Genomic DNA, 14,102 nt, shown 5'->3' with positions numbered 1-14,102 from the left:
TTAAAATTTCATCGGCGGCTGCAAGTAGTTTTTCTCTAACTTATACCTTCCTGTGCACTTTTCCTGTGTGGTTTTTCTTGATCATTGTCTCGTTTTATTTTTGAACCTATTTTGAACGGTTTTTCTCTGTCCTGACTTTGAGGACCTTGTTTTACACTGCTCATATTCAGTGTGAATAGTTGACTGGCCGTCGATCATATTGATTTTGTCCATATGTGCTTTGAAGGGATACTCAACAATAACAGGAACAAATTACGAAAGCATCAAAATTTTCCTCGGAAAATACAACTGTTCTGATAAACAGTTCATTTCACATATTTTCGAGCAGTTGGCTGTATTTTTGGAGGATTGTGAGCGTGCGTGGAGCTGCACATCAATGTCCGTTATGTCAAGCGTCCCTGCAAGCTGTGTGGCCATGGAAACGTCATGACATCTTGCGCGAGCACTTCACAAGAACCTCATACCATGTCATGATGTCATGTTACAGTAGGAACTGAAACTAGCTTTTAAGAACACGTTTTTATGCATTCATGCTTGCCAGTACATTTACTGGGCTCTTGAGGGCTTAGCCTTTCATTTGACGAAAAAAAAAAACTAAAATTTTCATGTCAGTACTCCTTTAAAGGGGCCCTGCAACACTTTCGAACATGGGGATGAAACGCTGCTAATAGGCAGTGAGGGCTCCTGTGAACATGTGAGCCAAATATTATAGCACAACACGCGTCAAGAAATCTGCAGTTACGTTTCAAAGACAGCTAGAAATTGCTCGCACCTCTCTCGGCAAATTCTGGAATATGCTGGTTCGTCTACATCATAGGTGTGGAGCGACATGGCCACTGGCCTCTGTGACTAAAAAAATATTCTTGCTTTTGAGCAGGATGGTGGAGTCACGGCTGTCTGGCTATAACGACAACAGTCTAGAGCAGTGGTTCTCAAATGGGGTTCCACGGACCCAGATCTATTTAAATAAAAGCCACGTACTTCACGCGGCATGCTGTGTGGTGACAACCCCTCCCTTTCCTTTCTTTCTCTCTCTGCAAGGGGTCCCTCATCTATTCCACCGGTCCACAAGTGCCCCCAAAATTCATGGCTGAGAAACAATGCTCTAGAGCATATGCCCATTGGTGCAGGCTCATATTTTCGCCATTGAGGAGGAAACGCCACTGCCTTCTAAAGTTGTACCTAACTATAGATGGTTGTGCTCTACCACACGTCACTTGCAAAGATGACCTGTATGCGCTTTCTTAGTATGTTGTTAGTGTAAGCATCGATTTCGTCATGGTGTTACAGGGAACGCTGTGCTTTTGGGACTGTGGTGGCAGCACCTTCCATGCTAGGAGGCATGTTTGAGGCAAAACAATTGTGCACTCTGCGGGCATGAGTGTTGTGCTGCTGCTACTTTTTTCCTGGGCATATAGTGGGCTCGATGATAATGTATGCATTGCATCAGCGTACGTGATGTTGTGGCAAGACTGACACACGAGGGAGCTGTGTGCTCTGGTTTTGTTCTGGTTCACTGCACCACCGCGTGATCCAGGAAGCAAGCAAGACAACGAATAATGATGAGGCCAGTAACGGCGCTTGAGCTGTGGTGCGCTTATGCCACACTGCTTTAGTCACGGTTCTTCGCATGAGCTATTTAGGACAGCCTGCACTTTTCATATCAGTAGACAGCTGTGGAGGCAGGTGCAATGGTACATCGAAAACATGTTTGTGTAGGAAGTTTAACTTTGTAAAACTGCATACGTATTAGCAATGAATCATTTGAATCCTCAAGGGCAGTGTATGCGATCAGTCAGCTGCATCCCTGCATGTGTTTTGTTCTTGCTTTTGAACTTATTCATATTTCGTCCACCACATGGTGCTGTGTGAAAAGTTTATATTTTGTGTTCTCTCAGTAAATTCCTCCATTGCACAAGATATTGACAGCGCAAAAAATGAAAGAAGGAACGAATGTTAAGTCAATTTCTGTTGAGAGTTTGTACACCATCCTGCTGTTACCCTATTTTGCAGTTTCATCCTTGGTGCTCTTTATGAAACACGTTATCAGATCTGCTAACCCATGCGTCCCTAATTTTGTTGTTAGATGAGTGCTTGTTTGCTGCTGGGGTTGGACAACTGACTGCTATGTATTGACTGATTACTTATTAAATTTCAAAACTATGCATGTCAAATTTGTTTTCTATTCTTGACAATGTCAATTAATTCAGGAAAACGGTGGTGCCTCGACAGCGTTTGATTGCTTATAAGTGTCCTCCTTCTACAGCTAACATTTGTCCCACTGCCTCCAATCAAGAATATGCGAATGCTACATGTTCTGGAAGCCACGTCATTGCGTTCTGATCATTTTCCTGCAGGTCAAGGCTTCTGACACGTTGGCTGGCATTGCTGCAAGGTTTGAGTGTACACCAGGAGAGCTGACGACGATGAACCGCCTAACGAGCAGACTCATATTTCCTGGTCAGGTAAGCAGCAAGCACTTTTCAGTGGAAGAATAGTGAAGACTTGCTTTGTTAAATTTAAGCTCAATAATACAAAATATCAGAGATATTAAGTCAAACATTGTTTGACAAAAATATCATTGTCAAATCTATAGCTTGTTGGTTGACGACGTTAAATTTTCAAGAGTGCAACGTGGGAATAGACAGAAGAGGACAGAGCTGTGTATGTCCTCATTTTTCATCGTGCTGTGTTGAGTTGCTCTAAGTTATTGTAATAAAAGAGCTTCCAGTGTGTAAAAAAAAAAAAAAATGGGCTGTGAAGAAAAGCCTGCTTGCTTCCTCCTACGGAATTCTTTCTGCCTTTCTCGTCTGCAAGATTATTGTTCCTGTAGCATGGCAGTCTTTGATTAGACTCATGTTAATGCAGCTTGCTGAATTTTACATGGTATCATAGTGGTTTACACATCCTGCTTCGATGTGCACGTTGCTGAAATGGCATTGGTTCATACTGAAGTGGTGGTGGTGGGCAAAGTTATTCTTTTATGTGTGCATCCGGTTGCATGGAGACCCTACGTGGGTATTACTGTCATTGGGATATCGTAGCTTATGCATTCAAATATTGAAACATTTGCATACCAGTGATTCTTCCATTAGTAAATCTGCGTTCATCAGAAGTGCATATGTATGCACACATATGTTACGTCCGCTGCGGTGGTGTGGTGGTTATATTGGTCGGCTGCTGACCCAAGGGTCGTGGGTTCGATCCCAGCTGCGGTCGCATTTCGATGGAGGCGAAAATGCTCAAGGCCCATGTACTGAGATTTAGGTGCACTTTAAAGAACCCAGGTGGTCGAAATTTCTGGAGCCCTCCACTACGCGACCCTCATAATCATATCATGGTTTTAGGACTGTAAACCCCAACAATTATTATTATGGAGGGAAATTGCTAGAGGCCTGTGTACTCTGCAATGTTGGTACACATTAAAAAACACGAGATGGTCGAAATCTCCGGAGCCCTCCTCTACGGCGTGCCTCATAATCATGGCGTGGTTTTGATACGTAAAACCCCAGATATTATTATTATTATTATCATCATCATCATCATCATCATCATCATTATTATTGCATATGTCACGATTTTTTTGCTTGATTGAGCAGAACTGCGACGCATTCACTGGGTGCACTTAATTGCTTGAAATTTCATTCTACATAAGCCAGTTTGTAGCGTGAGTAATGCAATGTCTTTTTGAGCTATGGCGAGGAAGAAGGGGAGAGCAGGAACACTGCCTGTTCACTTGGCAGTGATGATTACGGTTGCCGTAGTAACCCATGTAATGAGAGGGACAGACACAGCATGACAGGTTGAAAAGAAAAGGTTGCGCAAAATTAAGACATGTTCACAAGCGAAGGCACAAGGACAAGCTTGTCCCTGTGCCCTCGCTTGTGAACGTGTCTTGTTTTCGCGCAACCTTTTATTTGCAAGCATGTCGAACACACTAGGCCAAGAACGAGTTTTACTACAGCAGGAAAGGTTTTGTTAATCCAGTCACTCCTACTTTGAAAAAAAAAATTAAAAAAATTATAGAATATCGCAAGACTGTTTGGTTCATAGTTATGTACCAGTGTATAAAATGTTTTGACCTTTTCATTAGATACCATCTTATTTTTCTTTATTTATATATTGTTTATTTGTTTGGTTGATAATACATGATTGTCATGATGCGCTGCAGAAATAGGTTTTCGGTATGCGGTGATGAAATTCAGACTATATTACTTAAGATGAAAATTCCACGTGTGAGATGGCATATATGTATAACATTTGTGCATATATTTTCATAGACTCACAAATTTTTGCACCCCCCCCCCCTTTCTCACTGTAGACTGAATCATAAATTTGTCTGTGCTATATGTTATGTACATTCAAGTGCTTCCGTACCTTTCATGCTGAATGGACCTGTGGCCACATTTTATTTGCAGACACTGTACATTCCGGTTAAAGGACAAGAATCTCAAGCTGCTGATGCGGCTGATGTGCTTGAGCACGGTAGACTGGAGGATGAAAAGGTACCTTTTCATTGTTGCTTAGTATTTCCCTAGGTGCTTCTCTGTGTTAGTAATATACTTAGGCTCGATGTATATCATCCCTGTGGTTTAAAGACTTGGCCTCGCTTTTGCCTGTCCACTTGCAGGCATCAGCGGGCCATCATGGCACTGGGGCTGGACCACCTTTGCCTGGTGAGCGTCCCTGTTCACCAAAGGCCACGGCGTCGCCACCTGACTCTCCTGTTGCCTTCATGGAACAGCAGCGACATGGTGGCGCTTCCACTGAGCACATCGAATCAGCTGAGCCAGAGAACAAGGCATGCTGTGTTATGTAACGCATTCAGTCAAATTACGCTGCGCATTTGCTTCAAAATAAGCATCGTACATTCCACTACTGTGTAGTCCATAAATATTGCGTGGCTTGCATAAGCCAATATGGGCTGAAAATCAGTTTTGTTTACATAGACCATAGTTATAAATACAGTCAGGAAAAATGTACTTCAAAACATTAAAGCTGTGTGTCCTTTATGTACATGTGATATTGTATTTGATTAGCTGATCTTTCTATGTTACTTGGCATAATAGAAAGTTCAAAGTGCCCCAGTTTTGAAGTGCAGTTTGCAGTTTATACTCTTTACGTGGCCTTGAGGCTGACCTTGAAAGGTGCACATACACTAATGTATTTGATAAATCGTTTTGAGCAAGCCCAACACTGCAGTAATTAGACCATGGACACATGCGTAGTCGCTCGTGGTAAGACGTTTCACAGTTTAAAACATTCTAAATAATTTTGCTAACCATTCCACATTTTTCTTCATAACAGTGTGCTTCATTAGCCCTTTATTTTTATACGTGCAAGTGATATGTGTTGATCATACAAATTCATAATTCTTAAAGGGACTGACAAACAATTTTTATGGCACCTGTTTTCTTTAGTGCAACAGAAAGCTTATCTGTTGGTGTGTGATCATGGTGTGGTTACGTGGAAAACACAGTGAAAAATTTTTAATCCTAATTTTTATATCTGCAGCGCTGACTAAGTACATGCAACACGTGCTGTAAGCAGTGGTGGTAGGTGAGCACGACAGTGGTTCATGTCGGTGCGCTCTGGTTCACTGCGCATGCGTGCACTCCATGCGCGTGCGCCACAGCTTAACATTGGCCACAAGTTGCCAGGAAGGTACTAGCAGCACTTGTCAGCATCAACTCCTTTCACTTCGTAATAAGCATAGAATAAAGTGGGGATGCCTAATGATATAGACTGTAATTTCAAGCATGAATTGTGGTGCGCCTAAACAGCAGCAAACTACGTACAGCCATCCGAACTAATCATTTACGCTTCACTAAGATGTCACAAGGCGATACGATGTGCCAGTTTTTGCGACTTTCTAACGCAGTATAAGAATACAAATTCTATTCAGATTCTGAAAAGAATGCTCAATTCTGTCACTATAATTCAATTCAGTTTTTCCAATTCCACCAGTGTCTTGTGACACATTGTGGCCATTTATCAGTCTCTTTATTGAAGCCAAACTATGTGTGTAGCACTCTGTTCAAGTTGTTTGTTATGAAACGTGCAAAAAAATTTTTTCCAGTTGAACGTTGAGAGCCACATATGGCATAAAATTATCTTTGTTATATTCAACATTTGTTACATGCTGATATCTATAACTGACATTGCAGGTTCACTTTCTCCAATGATCTTTTGTACATAGGTTAAGGTTTAGCCACTATACGTGTATGTTCCCATGTTCCAAAGGGCTTCGTACATATTGATGCTGTGTGTTGTATTTTTGCTTTTCATCTGAAGGGTCCCCAAGAAAAGCTCTCGATTGCTGCTTTAACTTTCTACGTCAACTTTAATACTAGGGTTGGAAACAGCATGACAGTCGCTCAGGCTGTATTGACATTTTATTTGTGATGGCAGCATTTCTTTTATTGTGATGGCAGTCCTCTTTGCACAGCTTCTGACATTCTTTTTGGTACCTGTTGTGACCTTGCAGGAGAACATGGACATGTTCCTGAAGATTCATCGCGACACATAACAGACGGTCAGGGAGTGGTGATGGGAACACTTCTGGTGACTCCCAACAATGTGATGTTCATACCCAATGTGTCCGACGCACTCGTCATGGAGCATGGTTCCGAATGCTACGAAGTGACCGCCCCCATGGACATGGTGGTGGCCGCAGCCCTCTACAACGACATTACACATATGCGCCTTCGGTCAGTGCTACATCATTGCAATTCTTAACTCCTCACTGCTTGTATTCTTGCAGTCTGCACAACAGATCTTTATTATAATGAATGACTCATGGTAAACAGTGAGACTAACAAGCAAGCTACAGAACTTTCAGGCTGAGCTCGCATATTTGAGTGAGCATGTAGGGGGGAGGAACTCCCAACTCCCCTCAGATTTGATTATCATGGCTGGAATGAACATTTGCTAAATTAGCCATAGCTTATAGTGCATGTGTTTGTTGGCATGATGCGTAAACACTGTTATTTTGGGGCTGTGCAGTGACACGGTGGACCCTGCTTCCGGTGTTCAGCTGGAGGAACCATACCGGCCTGCAGACTACCAACCACCCCCTAAAGACCAGGCTAGTGCCAGTCAGAATACATCAGAGCTAGCCAAGCCTTCGCAAGAATGTGCTACAGAAGTACCGCCTGTTCCTTCAACGCAAGATGCCATTGAAAAGCCTTGCTCCGCGCTTTCCCACACTGTGGAAACTCTAGAAGAACCTGCACCTGGTCAAATGGCAGGCACCGAGGGTAAAGTAATCATCACTTCACCACCCAAGACGCCAGAGGAAGGCACGGCCTCTTCTTGCCAAGTCAGCACTAACATGTCGGGGCCAGGAGCTGAGATTGAGAACAAAGCTTCCACAATGGTATCGTCAGATGTGTCTGTGCCAGAGTGTAAGCCACCAAAAGAGGTCCAAGATACGGTCATCGCAGACACTGTTGTGAAGTCAAAGAATCTGGAACAAGTGCTGGAACAAGACATCAAGCAAAATGTACATTTGAAAAGTGGCACGCAGAAGCCAGAAGCAGTTGTAGAGTCCACTGAACAGAGTAAAGCAAAATTGGAAAGCAAGGACAAGTTCACGTTGGAAAAGCCACTGCATTCTGGGCCACAAAAGGAAGTGTGTATGGTCCAAGCCAAAGAAAATTCTGGTTTGGAAGCGACGAGTACCTTATCCGGTGAAGCAGAGCCTGATGTTGGAAGAGGTGCATCAAAACCACTCTCTGTAGACGCAGCACCAGCTCCACAGGCCCACGAAAAACTGGAAGCTGGAAGCTGCTGCTGTTGAAACGGGCACCGGGGAGTCTAACAATATGGTGCCTCGTGGTACTCAGCTTGAAGTCGAACTGTCTTCTGGAACTGTCCATGTGGTGAAAGACGACCGGGCTGGCGACAAGCTTGTGACCAAGGACATTACAGCTCTGACGAACGTTCAGGATAAGTTGCTGACAGATACAGCAACACCGCAAAATAAGATTCTCGGTACGGAAGAGAGCGCAGCAGCCAAAAAGAAAGAGAAGAAGACTGCTGAAGAGTACTTGTTCAAGCCCATCGACAAGGCGTCAGAGTCTCCACCAACACTGCGTAGGGAGCCAGACAACGGAAGTCGCCGGGAAAAGGCATTCACACCGCCGCCACCATCATCAGGTGGGAAAAGCTTACCTGAGCCAGCACGCTGGTCTCGCATGCTGAGTCCGACGCTGAAGCTAGACTCGTCAAGCGATGTGCCAGCCCCAGAGCCACGCAGTGCTGCCTCGACGGAGAGCATTACTCTACGCATGAGGGAGTGGGCTTCGGCAGAAGGTGGGATTTCTTCCGATAGGTCCCAGGAGTCTGCACATGAGCGGGTACTCAAGCGACTCTCAAATCCAATGGAGTCAATCTCGTCATACACGCACTCCATCTCCAAGATGATTGTGTCGTCACCCAAATCGCTGGCTGACTTTGTGCGTGGTGCTGATGATCCGCCATCTACACCTCCACCACAGTTGCCAGCGCAGCAGCCGGCAGCGGATGAAAAGAGGCCCTCTTCGCGAGCCGATAATGCCAATGTCTGGCTCAAGAACATGGTTGAGGAAAAGCCAGAGCTGTTTGCAGCATTTGAGAGTGAGTGTCTTCACATTTTCTTTCATTTCACTTTGTTTACATGTGTATGAAGTACGCATACATGCATTCATTCCTAGGGCTGTGTATTTGCCAAGTGCTAAAAACAGCATGAACCATTCTGATTTGGCTATCTGATTGTTCTCTAGTAACTAAGTGGCGCATAGTAAACTTCTAATAGGTGTGTCCTTAAATGCACAGCAGCTCATCACTCATGTTCAGAAAGATTTAAAGGCTGATTAGAACATCTTGAGGGGCAAGTTTGTGCATTCTAGTACATGATTGTGAACTGTGTGAAATTAGGAAAATGACAACATGAAAGAAAAAACAACGATTGCGCTCTATCTGCTTTTGTGTGTCTTCCTTCGTGTTGTCCTTTTCCTAAATTTGCGCAGTTATTAATCGTTTACTATGTTTAAAGGCCCTGAAGTAACCTTCATGACGACTGAGCTTGTCGATATTATATTCCTATCATATTATACATTTCCTTCCCTTTTTCACAAGGCAATATAAAATTTTGTTGCGTAGAGGTTTTAGTCGTTTTAAAATGACTAACCATTTTTATACCATCAAAATACCAATGCAGCTAATGATGAGGGCTGACGTAATTTTGTAATTTCCTGTGATATGGAAAAGTTTAAGGTCTAAATTAGACTTGTGCATATATGCTTGACATTATTGCTTGGAGTTTGTCAGTGATAAAAAAAATTAACATTGTTGAAATTGTTATTTCGAAGCTTGTTTGGTGGACCGTTCCCTCACAAGACAGAGCCAACTCCAGTTCTTTGTCTTCTTTTTTTGCAATAACTTCGCAAATAAATAGTTAAGCTTATAATGTCCTCTTGCAGTTTTTCTTTCCTTCTTGGTTTTGCAAAAAGGCCTTTCACGCAGAATTGTTACAATACACGCACAAGCTTATAATGTAAATTTGTACACACATGTTTACGAGGCTTGAAGGGGATCATTTTGATTGGAATTGTTCTGATCGGGTGGCGCTTGATGTTAGGCCAACTACCCGTAGTCGCCAGCCAAAATGTTTTATAATCTGTAACTCAACGTTTCATAGTTATTCCAACTTCAAAAGGATTGGCTTCGGGAAACGTAGTGGTAGTATAGGGCAGCTGCTTGGATATGGCATGAATCAAGGTAGAACTGCTCCTATAGTTCCATGAGAAACACTTCCACTATCCTTGAGACTGAGCGCTGTCCTTGAGACTGAGAGGAACCCACGGAGGTGGCTTTACGTTAAGTTGTGGTGCATGTAACAAACCACCCTTTTGGTGATTTGCCTCCTACACGCATGGAGGGCCTATGTAGGGACATCCTGTTAAAGATCCACTGTCAGCGTCACAGGCCAGAAAGACTACTGCAGCTTGCTAACGGAACCCCTTGTGAAGAAAGTTGTAGTTACATTGAAATGTTTGAGGTTATTCTGTAGATTGTCTAGGGTGAAACTGTGAATGGGCTTATCAACACACATCCACTAGTATATTTTATTGCCACAGATATGGCTGTGCTTATGTCCTTTGTGCATACCTGCCAACTCTCCCGAATTGTCCGGGAGACTCCTGAATTTGGACCTAATCTCCCGATTGTACGAATGTCATCTCGAATCTCTTGAAAAGTGGCCACCACAGCAGAGGCGGTTTTTTTTTTTTCTCTCTTTTTTTTAAATCATGCGCGTTACGTCAGCCTTTTCTGCTGTGGCGCTGCTGCGGAAGAGCACTCGCCACCACACTTCTATTACATTGTAACCTTATCGTAGAGTACCGCTGAGTACATTCTAGGCACTGCGCATCTGGGCGAAGGGGTCCCGGCTGGCCGTGAGAAGCGCTCGCCACCGTACCGAAAGAAGGCGAGGGAAAAGGTACAGTCTCAACAGAAAAAGATCGCCAAAAGTGCACGGCGGCCGGAGCCGCGGCGCTGCACGGAGCGCTCCGATAACGAGACTGTCGAGCACATTCTATTTTTCCAAAGGAGGGGTGGCCGGCAGACCGGCGATAAGTAAGCGGCCCCACTGTGCTTTTGCACTCTCGATATCGGCGTGTGCTTGGGAGAAACAGCGCCGCGTATCGCAATCTTGCCGCTCCGGCCAACGTTCAGTTCATTTGCGGCAATCGTTTCCGTTAAGCCTAACCAGACCTTTCGCGTCTCCATCTTGGCCCCCCTCATTTTGTACGCTACGCCGCCTGCCGTGGGGGTTGCGTGTTTCCAGAGTTTCAGTTAGAAGGTCGATGATGGCGTCAAATAAAAGTACTTGCAAGTGTTTCTGACTCATACACAGCTGGGTTTCCGTTTGTTTTGTGACTTCGCGGAAAGGTGACAAGTATGGATTCTGTACCACGTGCGCCTGTGAACTGCCTTGGTGCCTTCACAGGTAAAGAAGTTTGGTTCAAGCAGCTCAAACAAGCATCCTTATTCCTTTCTGTTGTCAGTCTCCAGTCTCAGTAATTTCCGCTATGCAAAAAAAAAAAAAAAACACACTCCCCCCCCTCCGCTGCAGTCTCCCGAATTTTCATGCTGTGAGGTTGGCAGGTATGTGTGTGGCCATATTTCATTTTCTCTCTATGAAATTTTTGAACTAGGAAGTCAAAAGGATGTGCTTTAAATTGCATTTGTGTTACCAATCTGCACATATTGTTTATTATTTATGGCAAACAGCATCAGACTAAATCATCTTAAACTTACACCCATGCTGCATATTCTTTGTGTGTCACCCTGTACAAATACATCACCCTGTACACACTGTACATTGCGACAGCAGAACCTAGCAGTTGACTTCTAATCATGTTTAGTTTAATCACACACACTTTCCCATTTCAATTTTGCACGCTACTGCAGCTGTGTCAGGCTGTGTTGTTACTGGGAAAGCATCTTGAGAAGTGCTGTGTGCAATATGTTCACAACACGTGTCACACTTAACACTTTACTTGTTCCTGCTCTCAACGCGGACTGCACAGAACTGGGATTCTTTTTTGACGACAACGGTTAGTACTGAAATTGAGCTTCAGCGAGGCTTTTTTTTTCCCCCTTGAAAACCCTACACCATATCACGCACTTCCCTTGGAAAAACCTTGCTTGGATTCTGCTTTTGGGTGTTGGGTGTCTTATTTTGCAACATCCTTTTCCTTACATCCAAGTTGCTGGTTTATGGGTTTGCCACAAGCTTCTGGACGCATTGGTTGTGGGATGCAGCAGCTGAGTTTTTGTACCCCTGTCACAGCCTTTTATGCTATACTACTTATGCTTTGCGTTGGTGTCCTTCAGAGTTTTTCCTTTTTTTTTCTTAGACATGCAAGCTTTTTTTCCTCTCTTTTTTGTTGCAATGGTGCAATGCTAATGTGCTACCAGTAGGCTTTCATTGTTTATGTTATGCATGGTTTTTGTGTTGGCTGTGAACTCAGTTGTTGTGTGACATGCTTGAACAAAGCATGCTGTGATGATATTCATTGTCTTGAATCTCTTGAAAACAAGATGTACTTGTATTTCAAAGCAGAATATATTTGTGTACTTTAACTTTCCTACTTTTCTTAGGATGGCTTCCTTCACTGTCATGCCTGTTGTACTAACCGGCTACATTTGCTATCAGAAAGCTGTCTTCTCTTCTATCCTTAATCAAAGCTGAAATCTTGTGAATGTTCCTTCTCAGAAGAAAATTAGCACTTTTCTCAGTGGTGATACAGGGGCTCCTTTATTAAGAATGCCATTTGACATGCTAAAGTTCAGGGATTCGGGGAAGTGTGAAACTTACCGTACCCAAATTTGGAAGGCATGCCTGCTGGAATGTAAGTTCGCCATTCATACATACCGTTGCTAACATGCCTTAACAACCTTCTTGTATTTGCAGCTTTTTTGCACATGTTCAACATTGTTAATGTGAAAAGGATTTCACTTGTGAAATACTTTCAATCAGGGTGGCATGTCCACCTGTATGAATAAGACATTTGTAGCAGGCCTGTTTTTAATTAGATTGCCACATCGTTCATAACTAAGTCAGTATTGTCGGTATTTTTTTTTGGTGAAGTTCGTAAGGTTGTAAAACAAAAGTGCACTTACGACAGTCCCTAAGTTGAGCGTTGTTTTGGGATTCTCTCTAAACATTTTGCAGAAAATATAACCACACCATATACAATGACTAAAGTAGCATAACAGACATTCATATTAAGTACAAGCATACCTTTGTGCGGGCTAAAGCAAAACAATACAGTGTGCGCTACCTATTCAATAGTTCTGAAAATGTTGTTGCAGTGGCTTAGAATAAAATAATAAGTAGTTTAATGATATACTGGAGGTATGCATTCCTTTTTTGCTTATGAATATGAAAACGTTTACTAGTGCTCCTTTCTATCTTTTCTTCGTGTTGCGGACCATTGCAGAACTGGTTCCTCGGCTAGCACAGTCATCAGAGGCCACACTGCTCTACTTGTGCCTGCGCATGGGAAGACCCCTGCACAAGAAAGTCCAGTGCTCCGCCACCACCTCCTCCAAGCGGCGTATACGGCCCCAGTACTGGTTTGGGATCCCACGGAATCGGTTTGTGATGTTTTCATCTTTGATAGTTTTTTTAAGCGTGTATTTTGAACATAGAGCACTTCTGCAGAGAATGGCTGTGGACTGATGCAATGTGGTGATTAGAATGCTGCCTTGTATATTACATTGCACTTCAGTGCACCTTGGTTTGTTGTCAATCAAACTTGCAAAGGGGGCATCACCTAAGGTGTGTCCTTTATTTAGATTGATCATGTTTATACACATCATCAGTTATGTCTAAAGTGATCTAGTACATGTCGAAAGGAAGAGAGATAGGTGATGGTGACAGTGTCATTGGGAAGGTCATTCCAGTCTTTGGCAGCATGAAGAGTGAACCTAGGAAGAGAAACGAGTGGTCTTGTGGGTGTCCGACCTGTTGTGGTTTAACGGGGCAGTGAGGGGTGCATGTCACCATATCAGTGTGGGGCGCATGGTGATGGGTGCTGCGGTGTCAGGCAAAGAGTCACATTAGCAGATGTAATATTGTGGGGCAGAAGCGTAGAATCCCACTAGCTGTCACACCATGTAATGAGTGGGTGGTTTTAAAGCTGCCCACCCATTACAAAGAGCTCAGCCATAATTCATAATTATCGCAGAAGTGTTGAAAAGCGGGCTAGTTGGTATAGGTTCATACTGAAAATTGGCAGCGCAAACTAACGGGACACAGAAGGGGAACACAAACAACTGCGCTTGTTTGTGTTCCCCTTCTGTGTCCGTTAGTTTGTGCTGCCAATTTTCAGTATGTTCATAATTATCATCAGCTACAGCATTGACAAAGTGTGCAGCTGGGTAGGTGTGTGTATTGTTCTACAGACGTGTAGCGGCTGCTTCGCTACTTTGCAGAATGGTGAATTATTGCATAGTGAGTATGTACTTTGCAACTGCATTTGTAGTAGGCACCCTAAGGGTTCAAAACAGCCAATGTCACGCTCACAGATGTTCCTTCCCTCATGGCA

The 14,102-nt window shown here is 43.6% G+C and overlaps 2 protein-coding genes across 2 annotated transcripts in view; both read left to right on the top strand.

Annotated features, from left to right (window-relative positions):
- Positions 1-14,102, top strand: part of LOC119383183 (oxidation resistance protein 1) — a 101,104-nt gene that overhangs the window by 24,267 nt on the left and 62,735 nt on the right. The window contains exons 3-5 of the mRNA XM_049412447.1: positions 2,358-2,465; positions 4,419-4,505; positions 4,631-4,801. Of these exons, the coding sequence (XP_049268404.1) occupies positions 2,358-2,465; positions 4,419-4,505; positions 4,631-4,801 (366 nt within the window). The remainder of the gene's footprint in view (positions 1-2,357; positions 2,466-4,418; positions 4,506-4,630; positions 4,802-14,102) is intronic.
- Positions 6,494-14,102, top strand: part of LOC119383182 (oxidation resistance protein 1-like) — a 31,683-nt gene continuing 24,074 nt past the window's right edge. The window contains 5 exon segments of the mRNA XM_037651217.2: positions 6,494-6,509; positions 6,512-6,710; positions 7,006-7,776; positions 7,778-8,619; positions 12,993-13,149. Of these exon segments, the coding sequence (XP_037507145.2) occupies positions 6,494-6,509; positions 6,512-6,710; positions 7,006-7,776; positions 7,778-8,619; positions 12,993-13,149 (1,985 nt within the window).

The sequence above is a fragment of the Rhipicephalus sanguineus genome, chromosome 2, assembly GCF_013339695.2.
Source record: "Rhipicephalus sanguineus isolate Rsan-2018 chromosome 2, BIME_Rsan_1.4, whole genome shotgun sequence".
Taxonomy (NCBI): domain Eukaryota; kingdom Metazoa; phylum Arthropoda; class Arachnida; order Ixodida; family Ixodidae; genus Rhipicephalus; species Rhipicephalus sanguineus.
The sequence above is the reverse complement of the archived record's forward strand: the minus strand, read 5'-3'. Positions and strand labels throughout refer to the sequence as shown.